This window comes from Saccostrea cucullata, unplaced genomic scaffold (genome assembly GCF_032062105.1).
Source record: "Saccostrea cucullata isolate Sc308-1 unplaced genomic scaffold, CSIRO_AGI_Scuc_v1 ctg13725, whole genome shotgun sequence".
NCBI classification, from domain to species: domain Eukaryota; kingdom Metazoa; phylum Mollusca; class Bivalvia; order Ostreida; family Ostreidae; genus Saccostrea; species Saccostrea cuccullata.
The window spans coordinates 3,487-22,140 of NW_026926375.1; the positions used below are offsets into that span (position 1 = coordinate 3,487).

Genomic DNA, 18,654 nt, shown 5'->3' on the forward strand with positions numbered 1-18,654 from the left:
TATCCTTGATGATAGGTGCTATTTTTGTTTTTAAATGCAGTAAAATTTGGGTTTGAAGATATTTATTTTTTATTGTATGTACTATGTTTATATTTATAAAATAGCCCCCAACAAGGCAAATGATTTGAGCGACACTGAATAATTTTTGAATGAAATGTATTGTTTCATTTTTTATTTTAGATATGAGAAAACATCATTAAAGGAGCCACAATGGCTAGCAGGAAAAAAAATGGCGCAGGACGTCATCCTATGTCACCTCTATAAAGGAGAGCCGCTCTGCTTCACTGTAATCCTTGCCAGGTAAACTTATGTGAAGAATGCGTCGGAAAGCACTATATGACGTCACCATCCCCAACACACGGAATCGTCAAATACAAGGACATAGAATTTCAGTTAAAATTTACAAATTGCGAGGCTCACAAACTGAGAAATGTACCGTATTTTGTCGAGACTGCCATCTACCAGTTTGCATAAAATGTTCGACAGGCCTCCATAAAGGTCATGATGTTGTTGATTTTTCTGAAATCGTTGATTCAGCAAAACATGAAATACAAGAAAACACTGCTAAGCTTGAAGATATCCTTCCTCAGTTTGAAGAAGCAGAAAGCCATATCGAGTCCAAAATAGCAGATTTATTTTCAAGATGTGATGAAATGCAAGCATTAGCTGTAGAACACGGGAAGAAATGGCATCAGGTTATTGAGGATATTGTTCAGAAAAACAAAGATCTCATTTCTGAAATGAAAGAATCTGGCAGTAGAGATTTAAGAAAGTGTCAAGGAAAAATCAAGGATACAATCCAAGTCTTAATGCAAGCAGTTCAAAAGAACAAAACGATCATTCAATCCGTTGATGCAAATGAAATAAATCAATACAAATTGCCATCACCGATTTTATTAAGAGATATTTCATCCAATATTGAATTAAGATTTCCAATATTTGTCCCCAAGTCGCCAGATTCAATTCAACTACATAAACTTTTCGGAGAACTGAAAAGTTCTGTGAGTTTACCTCAGGTCATTGAAAGAAAGGTAGCAATCTCAAAAACTCGAAAGTTATTAGATAAAGCTATTGAAATTAAAACATTTACAACTGAGGACAACTTGAGGAAATTGGCATGCCTTGGAACTGAAGAGGTTTGGATTTCATACAATGAAAATTCAATCATCCACAGAGTCAACACAAAGGGTGATATACAGGAGGCTGTTATATCCAGTTGTCTGGAATGGAATGGTCACCCTAGCGACATTTCTATTTCAAGAAATGGAGAGCTGGTGTACACAGATAGAATGAATAGATCAATTTATATTTTTAGGGAGGGCAAATCTACTAAGTATATCACGGTGCAAAAGGGATGGAAACCACTAGGGCTTTGTTGTACGAAATCGGGTGAATTGCTTGTCGCCATGGGTACCATTGACGACAAAAGACACAAGGTAGTACGCTATAGAGGACGACAAGTAAAACAGGAAATAAAGAAAGATGACCAGGGGAATTTTTTATTTGGTGAGGGAGACAGAATGTTCTATATAACAGAGATTTCAAATGGGGATATATGTGCAAATGATTGCAACGCCAATGTTGTTGTTGTGGTGAACAGGATGGGGAAGTTTTGATACCGATATAAGGGAATGCAAGCAATGGAGAAAGAATTTGTTCCATGTAACATTGCTACAGACTGTAAATGCCGTATACTGGTGGGGGATGAAGGGAATAAATGTATCCACATCATTGATCATGACGGACAGTTTCTCCATAGCATAAGAGGTTATGATTCATGTACGCTAAGTATTGACGATATCGGACGATTATGGTTGGGAAAGTATGGAGGAAGTGAAGTGAAAATTATCAGATATACCGAACAATAAAACAGCGAGTATTCTCATTAGAACGCTACCCTCTATGTTGTGATGTTACTTCATACCGAAAAGTAAACAGTTTATGTGTGTCTGTGAGAATTCTGTGCAGTAGTACTGTGTATTGCCCCCCCCTTCCCCAAGGGATATGCAGAACGGCGCTGCATACATACATGTATATCGTAAAAATAACTAAATTACTAAAGTAGCTTTACCTACGCGACCTACCAAGACGAAATAAAATAGCAACTGTTTTTTCGCCAAGCGCTCGGTAATTTGAAGTGAAAGTTACGGGTCATTCGGATGAGATCTTAAGCACCGAGGCCCTGTGTCACGACAGTTGTTGGCACGATAAAAATCCCTCACTGTTCAATTGCCATAAATGCTGAGTAGAAGTCTAAATTTGAAGCCCTTCACCGGCATAAATATGGTGACGTCTCTCTATGAGAATAAAAAGTCTCGAATGGGTCGTAAATCATCGTACAATCAACGAATCATATATATTTAGAAAAAATACATATATATTATTATAACAGTAACTTGATCTGAAGGGACGTATCATAGCGAATTGACAGGCGCAGATCATCAGATCTAACAAGACGCGAAGCGTTAAGTTTGATCTGATGATCCGCACCTGTCAATGAAAAGTGATACGGCCCTTCGGTTCAAGTTACTGTTATAATGATAATTTTATTATATACCCCCTTAAAACTAGCAAAATGTAGCAAAATAAAACTTTAGAGGTCAATTGTATAATATCTATCCATAGAACAAAGCAAAATAACAAGAGACTTTTAAACGAGGAAGAAAAATAACGACTTCGATGGTCGTATTTTGGTTGGGGATAATGAAAATAAATGTATTCACATCCTTGATCTGGATGGACAGTTTCTTCAGAGTCTAATTTCTTACGATATCATAAGCATTGACGATCTCGGGTGATTGTGGTTGGGTGCGTTTTGGAAAACAAAAGTAAAAGTTCTCAAATATACCGAACAGTATAGTGATTGGAACTGTTTCCCTCAATGCCGTATGAAAGGTTCCTCATGATAAGAATTTAAATTTATATTTGAACAAAGCTGACGTAAAATTAAATTTTTTTTATTGTATATTGATGAGAACTGCAATAATATGTATTGTGTATTTGCAGATATACTTACTTGCCATACACTGTACTTGCAATTTGTCAGCTCTATTAACATGATTAATAATATTGACTATCACTAGAAGATAATACTTTGTACATTGTTTTTAGAAGGAGACGATTTTATTTTACTTTATCTGCTGGAACTTCAATAAAATATTTTGAAAAAATCTAATCATAGTTACACATTCCCACTAGAATTCAAACAGATTCAAAATAAGTACTTTTCAGATTGGATGAAATAGTGTAGATGACCATGTATCACCACTAGCTTAAATAGTAAAGTGCGGCATAAATAAATAAAAGAAACAAAGAAATACATGTATGAAACATATGGAGATAACGAGCAGTATTCAAGATCAAAACTCCATAAATCAATACAAAATAGGAGCAGAGCAAACACGGACCTCCAAAACATCGTGGGTGGGATTAGGTGCCATGGAGGAGTGAGCATCTCTTGCCGACCGGTCACACCCGCCGTGTGTTGCTTGTCGGGACATAACGAAAAAATCTACCGTCAATTCAGTGTAAAAATAATTAACAATTAGTACAAAAACTCAGCATTTGACTCAATGATAAATTGTATTTGCTGACAAGATCATTGTATCGACCATAGAACTTACGAAATGATGACTTTAAACGAGACTGCTGATATTCTTGTTTCATCAACTTGTTTGTCAATAATTAATCTCATTTTAGAAATTGTTCATACGTAGAGAATGCTCTTGTTTATCGAATTAACTGAAATACATAAACTCCGTATGCAGGTGATGAAGGTATATTGCTGAATAAGTAAGGGAAGTTGACAATAGAAAAGTCATCACGTTAATCATAAAGCTTGGTTGTTAGATTGCCATTTTCAAGTACACAAAACAAATCTGTAAACAAGGCATAAGACAAGGACCTTTGGAAATTTAGAAGTGAGATAAAGTGCCTAGGAGGAATAAGCATCCCCTGTTGACATCAATTTTGGAAAGTTATCGAAAAACGAGAAAAATTTCTAATGCTTATTTACAGTCAAACTGTGTACCGAGTTTCAGAATCATTTACTTATACATGTATCAATGTTTGTAAAAGTAGAAAGTTTCATTTTTACTAGGTGGATTACACATACTTTAGACAAATATGGTAATTTAATGCTTTGAGTGCCTTATATTAATTCTAAAAACCCATTTTGATAAAACACTCGAAAAAGTAACGGGAAGGATATATTTATAACTTGAAGGCTGTTCACAAACGGGGACGACAGAGTGTGGAAATCCTCATTTGAGGACATTTTACCTAAAATATACAATGGGGGACACCGTTCTCTGTGGAAGTTTACTTATTTTGATTCTGTGTCATCAATCACAGACCCTTTGTGAAAGTATCAACAAAGGTTAGACATTTACAATAAATATGTGATTTTTACGTTAAAACAATTATACTGTAATTTTTAATTAGTTTTATACATTTATAGTAATTTCCAATAAAAAACAAAGGTTGATGGATGTTGTAGGCCTTATATTAGCATAAAGGGTGTGGCTTATGCATAAATTAGTACAATAAAATATTCTATTGACTTTGAACAAGTAAATATATGAAAAAAAAATGGTCTTTTAATTCAGAATTTAATATTAGGATTAGTTGGAAAAAACTCACTTCCTTATTTAGCTGATATCATCGGATATACTTCTAAAGATCGTATTTTTTCTGCTTAATGCCCAACCTCAGAGAAGGAAACAATTCCCAGTTCAGAAATCTAATTCTCGTGTGAACAGAACATGAAGTTACTCAATGTCATATTAAGTTATATGCAGAATTCTGATTGGCGTGACAATTACGACACTAGCGAATATTACAAGGGTCATTCAAAAAATATACAGACAATACTCATTCTCCTCATATTATTTTTAAAATATTAAAGATTAAAAAATTTTACAATGTTAAAAATCAACACATATTCACATGTTAAAACATTTATTTTAGCCATATGTGAAGCGCCATTCCATTTGATTAAATGGAACTCATGTGTAATATGGCGTTAAACATGTTAAATAAAAAAAAATTATGACAAAAATCTACGAATGGTTTGAATGATCCTTGTACCGATTACCCTTCTGAACTTAAATCAGTAGATGGAATTGCTTTGTATTTGATGGTGAAAACATCTCTATGGGGTTCTCAAAGGAAAAACACCACACGCATTGTTTATCTAAATTCCACATCGAATGGACCCGCTGGCTGGAATCATAGGTGGAAATAAACAATTTGATATGACCGAAGATCCGTGTTTCGAGATACTGATGAAACAATAATTATTTGTTTCATTATCTCAAAATTGTCTCATACAATTTTTTACAGTTTGTGCTTCTTTCAATGAAATAGCATGAATGCACAAATGTTGACGAGTCCTTTGATCAGCATTTTGTTTGTTTTTAAACTTAAAGCATAAATATTTGGTTTGTAACAGAAGAGATATAAGTCTTTATAGGTTTGACTTATAATTCTAAAGGGTTGGCAGAGATAAACACTCACTGAATAGCTTCTTGTAACCAATAGGAATATATGGAATAATCTTCCATGGATAGATTGCTATATACGAAGCACTATTTTGAAATCTTTTACGATCGTAAAATATGGCCATATACACATATACTGTATAAATTCATATAACATATCGCGCTTTTAAAAACTTACTTTTCATGGATAAACTTATTTATGAAGCAGTCTACAGAAATAATTAGCTTTCTCGGAAAGTCATTAATTTTCATTTTCAATCTTTATATCTAAATCATGTTCTAAATTTTGAAATTACTGACTTGAGGTATACGAGTATACAAAATCTGCTTATGGGGTTATAACTTTTGTTTTTTAACTCTTTCAAGTAATAAAAAAATAATAATAAGGAATAAAAGACATGTATTTTATTGCAGTAGATCTGTGCATTGAAGAGACCCCAAAGACTTGGAGAGAAGCGTCAGAAAGCTGTAACTTGGTAATCTCCAACACAACTCTCCGCGTCGGTGTTCCCATTACTGATATCCCTGCTCCGACCTTCAGGTCTGCACAAGTTCACTGGATAGGGGCAACAGGAACATTCACACCATGGTTTGAACTAGCAGGTAGTTTAATGTTTATTATAGATATTAATTTTAGTACTTCAGTAAAGTTCGTGTAATTGCTCCTTGCGGGAGTATACTACTATATACTAGTATGTATATATCTGCATATATGGGTGAAAATCCCATTCAATCAAAGATGTTTTTAATTTCAAAGTTAGTTGCTATCCAGTTCATCTTATTTAAATGGAAATAATTTGCTTTTCGTCAAATGTAAGCTCAGTTTTAAATGTAGCTTGGTTTATAATCTTCATAGCTGTCTTGTTGCTAAAAAAAATCATACGTCTTTCTTGTAATAAAAATTTCAAGTCCTTAAAAAAGAAATTTCTATAAATTTACGAAAATGTAAAAATTATTATTTTTAAAAAGCTTCTTTTTTCCCAAGGATGCAACCTGTATTTTTACTTTCCGTTCTTTAAACAATGGATGCCTAGTTCAAAACTTAGTCCTGTTGCTCAATGTCATCAATTATGTGAAAACTGGAGGAACACCTATAAGGGATTCGGTATAAACGTAATTATTTACATTTGCATTATTCTTTCTTTAGCCCTGGAGGGACATTGACTTACTTGTTATGACTTATTTGTTATAACTTTTTTGTTTTGACTTATTTGTTGTGAATATTTCGTAGCTAGTTATAACTAAGTGTAAGAAAGCTATTGAAAACCTGTTGCTTGGCTTACTTTTATGATAAAAATGATATTTAGTCCTATTTTAACTGTGGTTTTTGATTAACAAATCGTAGTTTAACGTCCAGTACAGTTGTGATTTCTAAAGTAAATATTTTTTTGTTGTTATAACTTAATTCTTATTTTCTAAAAGTTATTATTACGTAATTCTTATATGTAACTTCCAGTTTGCATGATGATTGACAAACTGACAATCGCTACTATGTATTTCATTTTGTCGTTAGTAATAAATTCAAGGACTTTTTTTCTAAAACTATACATTGTCTTCATCTTTTACGCCACTTTTTGTAAACAAAACTTGTCATTACAAATTCAAAATAACAAGAATTCAAAGTTAATTCATAAGAACTAAGTCAAAACACATAAGAAATAAGTCAAAACACATAAGAAATAAGTCAAAACACATAAGGAATAAGTCAATATCTCTCAAGGGCGTCCGTAATTAACAGATGAAAATTTATTAATCACATCAGTTTTGTACGTTTTACTACAAAACTACAATTAATCGTTCCCAATAGCTTACCTACACTTAGTTAGAAGTAACAAAAAAAATCTCAGAACAAATAAGTGCCGAGCATAGGCCTAAATTTGCAGCCCTTCACCGGCAATGGTGACGTCTCCATATCTGAATATTCTGGAGAGGGACGTTAAACAGTATACAATCAATCAATCAATCAATCAAAACAAATAACTCAAAACAAAAAAGTTATAACAAATAAGTCATAACAAGTAAGTCAATGTCCCTCCAGGGCTATGAACCTATTGAAGAAAAAATATGTTCAATTCTGTGTGAACTTTATTTGGGGGTCAGAGGTCATAGCGCGACCGAATCGCTCGGCGAGGTGATATCTTGTTTATGTATTTCTGTCTGTTTTCGGACCTACCAAGTTTAAGGCGAAGAAAAAGGTAAAAAAAACCTGACACATATAGATATTTTCATTCAACTAATGATCAATAGATCTTCATTTGGTGTGAAGAATGTTTTAAATACTATAATTACAGCCTAAAATCGGACTTACCATTTTAACCCGAAATTCCTTTGGAGTTATGTTAACTAAAACAGGGGATATCATCGCTTTTGACTTCAAATATATTAAAAACTCATAAAATAGTACGACTATTCTCAGTGGGGATCATTGTTATTACATTATAAACACAAAATTCTTGAACTGGACTAGTACTGCTGAACATTATTGTAAATATTCAAATGTTGGTGCAAAATGAACTTTTAAACAAAACAAATTCTAGGCCCCCTAGGTCATTGCGCGTCACAACATAGCAATACGGCGGCCCCGTTTGTGTAATAAATACAGTTTTATTCGGAATTCGTCTCAAATGTAAATATAAGTAATAAACAACAATGTTAAAAATTTCACTGGGAAATAAACTTTTAGTTGGTTCGTGATCAATTCTACTGAGAAGCCGTTTGGGCTTCACAGGATTGGATCACGTGACCAACTAAAAGTTCGTTTCCCAGAGAACTTTTTTACATTGTTGTTTATTTCTTAAGTATTTTCATGTAAGGAAGTGAATATTAAAATGTTTCGTTCCGATTCGTTTACTTGATGTTAAATTTACAAATTGACAATGATAATAATTTACAATTCAGTTAATTGTACAAAGAGTGATAGTATGTTCTTTCCACAAAATGTACTTATGTATTTGTTTTATTACAAAATATTAAATAAGGTATATGTAGTCATAACATCACAATGTACGTATTTTTAAATTAAAATTGTGAAAGACATACTTATTAACAGAAATATACAATAAACCAATATTGAATACTCTCTCTTTCAGGAAAATAATTTTCATCTCTATGTCAGTCTTAACGTATTTACCAAAATAGTTGGACCAGGCCGTAATAGAGTTCAGTGTTCTGCTGTGTCAGGTTATTCATTTGAATTTATATAAAAAGTCGGAAAATTACCTTAGGTCATTATTCAATGGAATTCATGATTTGTTTTCCCCTAATACTATTAACGTCTGAGTTTTGAATGTTTTTTAAATGGAGTCAAAGATTGGAACATGCTACTAGCAGAAATTGAAACTGTTTTAAGGACATTGGCAAGGTTTAGTGGTACCAAACATGTTTAATTCTGGTTCGTTTAACCCACCAAGCCAGCCTTTCTTCTTAGATTTTGTCAAATCAATGCTTTTACAATTTTGAATGCATTTCCTATGTAAAATTTTGATAACAAAAACTACATTATTTTTAACCAAAAGAGTTCTCTTCACTAAAATCCATTTACTTCATAGTGGCATAGTAGTTTTGAATAAATTACATTGTTGATCCTTAATTCTAATGACATGTATATATTTTGGCTGAAAATGCAAACATAGAACCAAGACAAAGAAGTTCCTGCAATGTTCTTCAATTTTTAAGTTACTTCCCATAACATCTAATTATTCTTCATAATGATCAAGAAATTCAGTCATGTAATTTATGTTATTGGAAACAAATTGTCATAAATATATTAGCATGGATTTATTATAACTTTTATTGGTAGTTACTTAAGGGTGCCTCGGTCACATGACTTAAAGAACTGTTCTCATCCGGTTACTTAGCTTTCACCACTTTCAGCATATGTCACATCTTTGCCCTTCCTAGCATAGCTATGGTAAATGCTATGGTAAATGCTGACTTGTTGACTATCTGTCTCTTTAGTATACACAAGGTACAACATATAGTTGATTCTATCCGTTAAAAGAACACATGTGCATTTGTTTACCTCTGTAACATACGCTTTATTGTTTTCCACCGCCTATGACCTGAAATACAAAAAAAAGTTTTATTATTTTATTAATATATTGATAACGATTATATTAATGTGAAGGCTTGTTATAAACATACATTATTCACAATTCATTCTAAAGACCTCTGTGTTGACAACTTGATCCCACTTATTAATGAAAACATTTTTGTTGCTAAATATCCATCATACAAGTATAACTATAAGGACCCAATTTGAAATAAGCCCTTTAATTGTTTTCCGGGGTTATTTTAAATATAACATGCAATTTATTTATGTTTTTCCAAAATTGGATGATTCCAATATATTTCATAATTTAAATATAATTTTTTATGTCAAACTTTGTATCTATTTCTTAATATTATCTTGTCAAAAATGTCGTATAATTTATTTATTAATTGACTTGATTCTGCAGAACAGAGTCGCAATTTTGCTTATAGGTTAATAAGAAGTGAATTATTAATTTCAGTATTTCTGGGCACATAAAAAAATTGTTCAAGAGTTGATACTGCATTAGTCAATTTTATATTGTTAATGAAACGTAACAAGTTTAGTACTTCATTGTAGAAAACTCACTGCTTTTGTGATGACTATGAAAAAGCGGGTTTCTTCAAAAATGTTAACTGCAAACTTCAAAATATAGAGAAATTCAAGAATGACTTAATCGGAACTGGTGATAAGCATGGATATTATGCATTTGCATTGTATAGGAGAGTCAGAGTAAGCACAGAAATAGGTAAAGGCGTCTTTCATCATATATTGAATCTGTAGTAATTCAAAGCAAATTTCATTCAGTCTGTTTTTCTTTTAAAATAATTAACTGTTCGTTATGTTCACCTTTTTCATTCTTTCATTTGACAAAAAACAATGTAAATAAACCATTTATTCAATGAATAAATTTCCTCTCTTCACTGTTTAAAAAAAGAAGTTAAGTGCAAACAAACTATTATCTTATTAAAAATAAATAACACTCTTATGCAAGATTGAAGACATTTACGCAAAGCATTGTACTTTTTCACTGAATTTTACTTTGTTACGATGTAAACGTTATTTTTGAAGTCCAAGTCTTTTTACAATAGTTTGGAATTCCCATGTATAATAATTGTATCCCGTTATTATAAGACTTGTTTGTGTATTCTTATGATGCAGAATTTATTCATAAAATTTTATATAAAAAGAAGTATCCTGTAGTATCCTTAAATTTAGATATATCAACCTTTTATTAAGGACAGATGATACCATTTTTCCTTGGAGGAGACTTATTATCATGTCATAAGTTTAGAATCGGGAATCGGAAAATGAAATAGACTCAGAAAATATTAGTAATATTTCAATAAGATTACAAATACGAACAAAAACACTCAGTAAAGGTTTACAGATGAAAAACAATTCAGAATATGTTATCTTTGTGCTTAAAAGTGTAAGATAGACTTAAAAAAAATATACCAAGCCAGGTGAAGTTTATTAGCAAAAGCAAAATAGTAAAAATCAGCTTATGTGATATTGCTGATGTTTTGTCATTTTGTTTTCCCTCAAAAGATTCAACTGGCTTGGTATATTTTTCTAAAGTTTATATTAGGTGTGATTGTCTATATTTGTTTTTTTATTATTGAAATATTATTTATATTTTCCAAGTCTATTTCATTTTGCAGTTTATAGGAGAAAAAATTCTAAGAATTACCCACTTTTCTAAACATGATATTAAGAATCCTCCAAAGAAAAAAAAATGTTTGTATCATGTTAATTACCAATATACGTTTTCATTTTCATACACTTATAATGAATATATCAAATTGAACTCGAAATCAGACACCACAGAGTCTTCTCTTCTTGATGTAGCAATATACTATTATCACCTACTTTTGGGGTTGGTGTTCCTTGTATATAATACAAGAACATGTTCTAAATACGATCCATTTCTCAAAGCTCAAACGAGACAGGCTATTGAAAGTCAAAATCTTAATAAGAAACTCTTACCTATTGAGTAGATTTATCCAGTGAATAAAATGTTCTGAATTATAGCTTGAAATGTGTGTACATGTATATGTAATGGATTTAGAAGATCATTTCTTTTCACAGATGACTTATTGGGCGAGTGTCTGATGGAGACAAACGAAGGAAACAAGTCATATCCTTGTGATTCAGCAGGTTTGTAGTGTAGATATAACTACATGTAATCGACTAAATCAATGTACATGTATCTAAATTGGAGGATATTTACTATACGATTTGATTTTTTTAGATATTACACAAAGCACATGGGTACAAAGACATCAAAATAATATATATAACAGCAGTCTTCCACGATGGAGCCCTTACGTACGACGATTAATTATAAACTGGAGGAATGGTAAGAACATACTATTGACTTCAAATCTTATATACATCTTATGTGTACAATACTATAAAAACAAACTTTTGTATGGTTGATACAATGTCCTTGTCACCAAATAAATCCAATCATTAAGTCAAATGCAGAATTACGTTTTTTATACTTATTATTAGGCTATTATTTACACACTAAATGTTTCCGTTTTTATCTGGTCAAGACAAGGTACACACGGCGGGTGTGACCAGTCTGCATGGGATGCTCACTCTTTTATAGCAACTGATCCCACCTCTGATGATTTCAGAGTTTCAAGTTTGCTCTGATTCAAATTTGTATCGTTAAAATGGACTTTGAGCACGAATAATGTTCGTTAAACATCTTTTTAATGTAAACTTAGAATATTTGTGCAGACATTCATATTGTTTTTATAACAAAATGATGTTACAAATGACAAGGTAAAAATGAACGAGTTGTTCCATTTTTATTCAAAACTAGAGGTACTGTGAGCAATGAGCTCACTAAATGATACCCCGCCTCCCATATGAGTATGATGGCAGTGTCCATGTTTTGCTCTGGAAAGTCCAAAATATATGTCAGATCTAAAAGAAACTAGATGCTGTCATGAGACAGTAATACCCGCACTAAGGTGTTTGCCTCTAAATACACGCTCCTTCATATTGGGCGGCTTTCAAAGGAAATAGTCAAAATAATTCTATAATTTACATGTATTAATCAAATTGATTATGAAATTCTCAGACCCTGTGACCTATAACTCAGAACCTCTTATATTTATTTTATACATGCTTAATTCATTATATACAAGTCTGAATTTTATTAATGATGTAAATTCATGCACGGATCTGTCAGGGGGGGAGGGGGGGTCAGCCCCCCCCCCCCCCCCTTGGAATTTACAAGGTTAAAAAATGTATACACTAAACAAGGAAAAAGTTACAATGGACCCCCCTTTGAAAATGCAGATCCCCCCCCCTGGTAAACACGAATATGTGTAAAATAGGTATGAAAAGTTAAACATTTGCGGCAATAGAAGTCACCACTACCCCTTACCCACCTCCACGATATAGGTTTTTGACGTTTGGGTGAGATTTACTTTAGGTTTTTTTTTGATTGTCAATTTCTGGGATAGGATTTTTTTTGACTGAGGTGGACCTCCCCCCCCCCCCCCCCCCCCCGGAAAAAAATTCTGGATCCGCGTCTGAAATTTTATATTTTTTGGTAATAATAGGACCTTTTTAAATTTAATACCCCCCCCCCCCCCTCGACGCCACAATCACACAGCACATACTTTTTGGAATAGGCTAGATGGAAAAGGTTTGTTAAAATTTAATATCGTTTGTAATGAATTAATTTAAAATTTGTTCTTGTACTATACATGTGAACATGTAAATTTCTACATTACATCACGTTGCGTCACCCATTATGATATTTATAGATTAAACACCATTTGGCACACCTCGGCCGATTCCCACTTCATCTGATAAGGTGACGGAATCGACGAAAGTTCGCCAAAATGGCACATGGTTGCAGTCTGGTGTGCATTGGATTAATTCATTTTGTGTTATAATTGGATTTATATTTCATGAAGTTTACGAGACACAGGGAGTCGGTAAGTAGAAGTCAATGATTAGGTTAAAGTTTAAAAAGGGTCAAAGATCATCCCATGCCACACTAGACGAATTTCATATTGTGAAGTTATCTCCCATTGTCGATGTGACATTCAGTTACTGCCAATACTGGTGCGGATCCAGAATTTTTTTAGGGAGTAGGGAGGGGGGTTCACATCTAAGTCAAAAAATTCCAGCCCAGAATTTCGTGACAAGCAGGAGAAAAAAAATGAAAACAAATAAACAAATAAAAAAAACAATGATAGGGAGGTCAATGTTTTCTAAGTTTATAGGGAGAGGATGTCAAGAGTCATTTTTTACTTGCTACAGTATATAGTCTTGTTTAAATAACAAAGCAAATAACAGATGGGGGGGGGAGGGGGGGGATTCCAATCTTCCTATCCACTTCCTGTCCCTGAAATAACAATCTATTTTGTGATTCCAGTTTAATAGTATATTTTTTTTCCATTTGACTAATTATTATACATGTACATATTTTGTTTCTTGTCTTTATAGTATGTCTGTCTATAAGTCTGCAAAAATTAAATCCTAGCTAGCTTGCCCATAAGTTTTAAGTGGGATGGGCTATACATATAGCTTCCACATTTTATAGGTTTATTTCTTGTGACAATTTAATAAGACCTTTTATTTGGGTACCATTAATTTTTACCTCTGATCGCTTGACATGGGATACACATTTTTACAAGAAAAATACCAAACTTTAAACTCTGCCTAATTTTTGATCAGTAGGTGCTAGGGCTTTCATACTTATCATGACATATTGTATTCATTTTGAACTGTCAACAGGAAATATGTTTGACCTTGACCCTAGAGTTTGAACCACTTAAAAAAAAAATTAACCTTGGCAATTAACTTTTGAAAAGGAATTACTAGAGATTTCTTTATTTAACATAGACTTTCTTCTGACACTAACAATTTGAACCCTTGACCTTTGAGTTTGACATATATTTGAGAAACTTCAACCTTCGCCATAGGCTTCCATACTGGGACATCAGTGTTTCACAAACACATCTTATCTACATTATTATTTGGTGGTGTCTCCATATGAGGGAAGATGTATTCACAACAAACAAACAAATTACTAAAGAAAATATAAAACATAAATATGTTGGTCATGCATATCTCTGCAGGAAAAAAAACAGCTTTTCAAATACTCCAACCATATTGTAACCCTTTCAAAACACTCATTTGAGCTTTTTTTGTTTCCTTAGCATATAATGTCTGTCGTGACGTGTTGTCCATCTGTTTGTCTGAAAACTTTTTACATTTTTAACTTCTCTAGAACCACTGGGCGAATTTTACCCAATTCATATAGAAATATGTACATTTGTATGTCAGTCCATCTGTCTCAAAAAATTTAATCTTGGTTATCACGGTCATATCTACAGAATGAGAAGAGACATTCATATTAAAATTATTATTAGTATATTTACCTGTGAGAATGGCATGTTTTTTTTTTACATGTGACCTAGAAGTTTGACCAACTTGCAAAAAAATTAAGTTGTTATAAATTCATCATTTTGAAAGAGAAAAGTTAGGGCATTCATATCATAATGCATGTTTATTATTACCTGTGATAAAGACCTTTCCAAATATTTTTACACTGTGACCTTGACCTTGAAGCGATCAAGCCTAACCTACTTTTCAAAAATGTTGCATTTGCTTATAACTTTTGATTGAGATGAGATATGACTCTCACATTTGACATGTACATAAATTACTCATAAGAATTCAAGGTGTTTCCCAGCATGCAATGTTTTTTTTATGCGCCCCATTTTTTAGGGGCGCATATTGTTTTTGTCCTGTCTGTTTGTCTGTTTATCTGTTTGTCTGTTTGTCTGTTGTCAAGTTTAACCTTGGCCAATACTTTTGAACCGTAAGAGATAGAGACTTCATATTTGGTATGCATACTCCTCTAACAAAGTTCTTTCAAATGACATCAAGGTCAATGATCTTGTGACCTTGACTGCGACTTATATGCTAAAAATAGGTTTTTCAAGTGTTGGTCATAACTTTTGAACCATAGGAGATAGGGACTTTATATTTGGTATGCATACTTCACTAAATAGGTTCTTTCAAACAACACCAAGGTCAATGATCATGTGACCTTGACTGTGACCTTTATACTAAAAATAGCTTTTTCCACTTTTTGCCATAACCTTTGAACCATAGGAGATAGAGACTTCATATTTGGTTCGAATACTGCACTGATAAAGTTCCTTCAAATGACATGAAGGTCAATGACCTTGTGACCTTAACGGTGACCTATATGCTAAAAATAGCTTTTTCTACTTTTTGCCATAACTTTTGAACCATAGGAGATAACAACTTCATATTTAGTATGCATACCCCATTAATTAAGTTCTTACAAACAACACCAAGGTCAATGACCTTGACTGTGACCTATATGCAAAAAATATAGCTTTTTGTACTTTGTTGATGCCGGGCGCATAGTATTTCACAAACACATCTTGTTACCCCTTGACGTTGATGTTTTACATAATTTTCAAAATATTTAACCCTCCTAAAAGATTATTAGGCTTCTGAGTAACATTAAGGAAGACTTCAAGTAAGACAGGGCTTTTTGCACAAAAAGCATCATTTTCCGACCCACATTTGACCCCCGGGGCAAAATCTAAATTCAAAAACCTTACTGCATATCTACATGACCCCACCAACCATCTCCCAAAAGATGATTAGGCTGCTGAGTAAAATGTAAGAGGAGTTCAGGAAAAACAGGGCTCTTTGTATGAAAAACATTATTTTTCAACCCCCATTTGACCCCCCGGGGCAACATCAAAATTCCGAAACCTTACTACACATCTACCTGACACCACCAACCATCTCCCAAAAGATGATTAAGCTGCTGAGTAAAATGTAAGAGGAGTTCAGGAAAACAGGGCTCTCTACCAAAAATGTTATTACGACCCCCCATTTGACCCCCCTGGGCAAAATCAAAATTCCGAAACCTTACTGCACATCTACATGACACCCCCAACCATCTCCCAAAGGATGATTAAGCTACTGTGAAAAATGTAGGAGGAGTTCAGGGAAGAAGGGGCTTTTTATATAAAAAACGTCATTTTTCGACCCCCATTGAACCCCCGGGGCAAAATCGAAATTCTGAAACCTTACTGCACATTTGAACCCCCAAAAGATGATTAGGCTGCTGGCTTAGAAGGAGTTCAAGGAAGAAGGGGCTTTTTGTATAAAAAACGAAATTCTGAAACCTTACTGCACATCTACATGACACCACCAGCCATCTCTCAAAAGACGATTAGGCTGCTGAGTAAATTGTAGAAGGAGTTCAAGGAAGAAGGGGCTTTTTGTATAAAAAACGTCATTTTTCGACCCCCATTTGATCCCCCGGGGCAAAATCAAAATTCCGAAACCTTACTGCACATCTACATGACACCCCCAACCATCTCCCAAAGGATGATTAAGCTACTGTGAAAAATGTAGGAGGAGTTAGGGAAGAAGGGGCTTTTTGTATAAAAAACGTCAATTTTCGACCCCCATTTGATCCCCCGGGGCAAAATCGAAATTCCGAAACCTTACTGCACATCTACATGACACCCCAAACCATCTCCCAAAGGATGATTAACTCTGTGAAAAATGAGAGATTTGGGAAGAAAAATGTGACAGACGGACGGACGGACGGAAAGAGCAACAATATACCCGAACTTTCTTTCGAAAGGTATAAAAATAGTGAAAGTCACTGGGGAAAACTAGTAAATTTACTGTCCATATATTCAGTACCTCATAAGTCGTTTTACCAGATATTGGGTAGTTTTCCAAAAAATTAATAAATCTGTATTTCTAAGTAACTTTCAATAGGTATTTAAGCATCTTTACGACCACTACTCCATTTTTCACTATCTTAGCTAGTACACAGAGTGATTACTTATCACGAAGAACGCTTTACTAGGCACAATAGTTAAATCAACTAGGTAATTCTCTCAGTGTGCTCTTATTTTGTATTGTTTTATGGACTTTGAGATTGAATACTGTTCGTTTCTCCATATCCTTCTCTCGAGTTCCTAATTGACAACATCCTTTTGAAATCAGTATACTTAGTAACTTTTGAAATAATTTTCGTAACATAACAACTACACTTTTTTTAGGAATCAAAGTTTTCAGTTTATGGTCTGGAGGCGAGGTCTTCCAATAAACTGTTAGAAACCGACGGACTATAACTGTGCTCCTTTATCTATGTTCCCCAAACGAAGTTGGGGAACATATTGTTTTTACTCTGTTTCTTATTATGTCGCCCCGAACGAAGTCGGGGACGACATATTGATATTGTACGCATGTTTTTTTTATCCAGGCTGTTTCTCGGAGATTGCTGGGACAATCTTCCTGAAACTTTCCTCAAAGGACGATCACTGGTTGTAGTTGTGCAGTGAGGTCGTTCAGTTCCAATATGTCTACTGTTGCCATGGAAACCTGTAAAAAGCGACAAATTTTGTCCGAGAGTGTTCTCTCTGGTCCCTTAAACGTTCGTCATGAAACTTTTCTTATTTTAATGATTAGTATCTGTAGTTGTGCGTCTCGCATTTAAAATTTTCAAATAATTGATTATTGCCATGGAAACCAGGTGAAAGTTAAAATTCTTTAATTTCGATTTTCTCAATAACTACGCAGGCAATCGTTTTGAAACTTTCAATGTTTATTCCTTGCAATGTGTCAAAGTGATTTCTACTTTTAAAATAATTGTAATGAGTCGCTTACAGTTGCCATAGAAACGAAACAGAAAAAAGATTCAGATGTACACATGTGTTCTCCAAGGTCTAGGTCAAAGGGTCAAAGTTCGTCATATCCAATAAAAGTTCTTTTCACAAGGATTACATATTTGAAATACAAAAGCCCTAGCACTTACCGTTCAAACGTTATGGCTATGTACTATGTTCAAGACGACCCCCCCCCCTTTTTGAAGCACACAGCCAGGTAGAAGACACAGATATAACATATACAACTTAAAAGTAGCGTTTTAAAATCTTCATTCATAAAACTCAGTTTCCGTCATGTGATATTTTGCCATCATTCATTCTCCTTCTGTTTTGTCTCTTGAATTTATAAATATTTTATTTTATCTATATAAAAAAAATTAACGATTGTCAGCTGCATTTATTATCATTT

General features: G+C 33.4%; 2 protein-coding genes across 2 annotated transcripts; both read left to right on the forward strand.

Annotated features, from left to right (window-relative positions):
• The first annotated feature begins 317 nt into the window (after positions 1 to 317).
• Positions 318 to 1,616, forward strand: LOC134271489 (uncharacterized). Its single transcript, XM_062753679.1, has one exon. The coding sequence runs from the start codon at positions 318 to 320 to the stop codon at positions 1,614 to 1,616; it is 1,299 nt and encodes a 432-aa protein (XP_062609663.1).
• Positions 1,617 to 5,899: 4,283 nt separating this feature from the next.
• On the forward strand, positions 5,900 to 11,893 carry LOC134271490 (uncharacterized; the record flags this gene model as incomplete). Its single annotated transcript, XM_062753680.1, has 3 exons — positions 5,900 to 6,104; positions 11,623 to 11,691; positions 11,786 to 11,893. Coding segments are annotated over exons 1-3 (382 nt in total), but the record flags the coding sequence as incomplete, so codon positions are not given.
• Between the last annotated feature and the right edge of the window lie 6,761 nt (positions 11,894 to 18,654).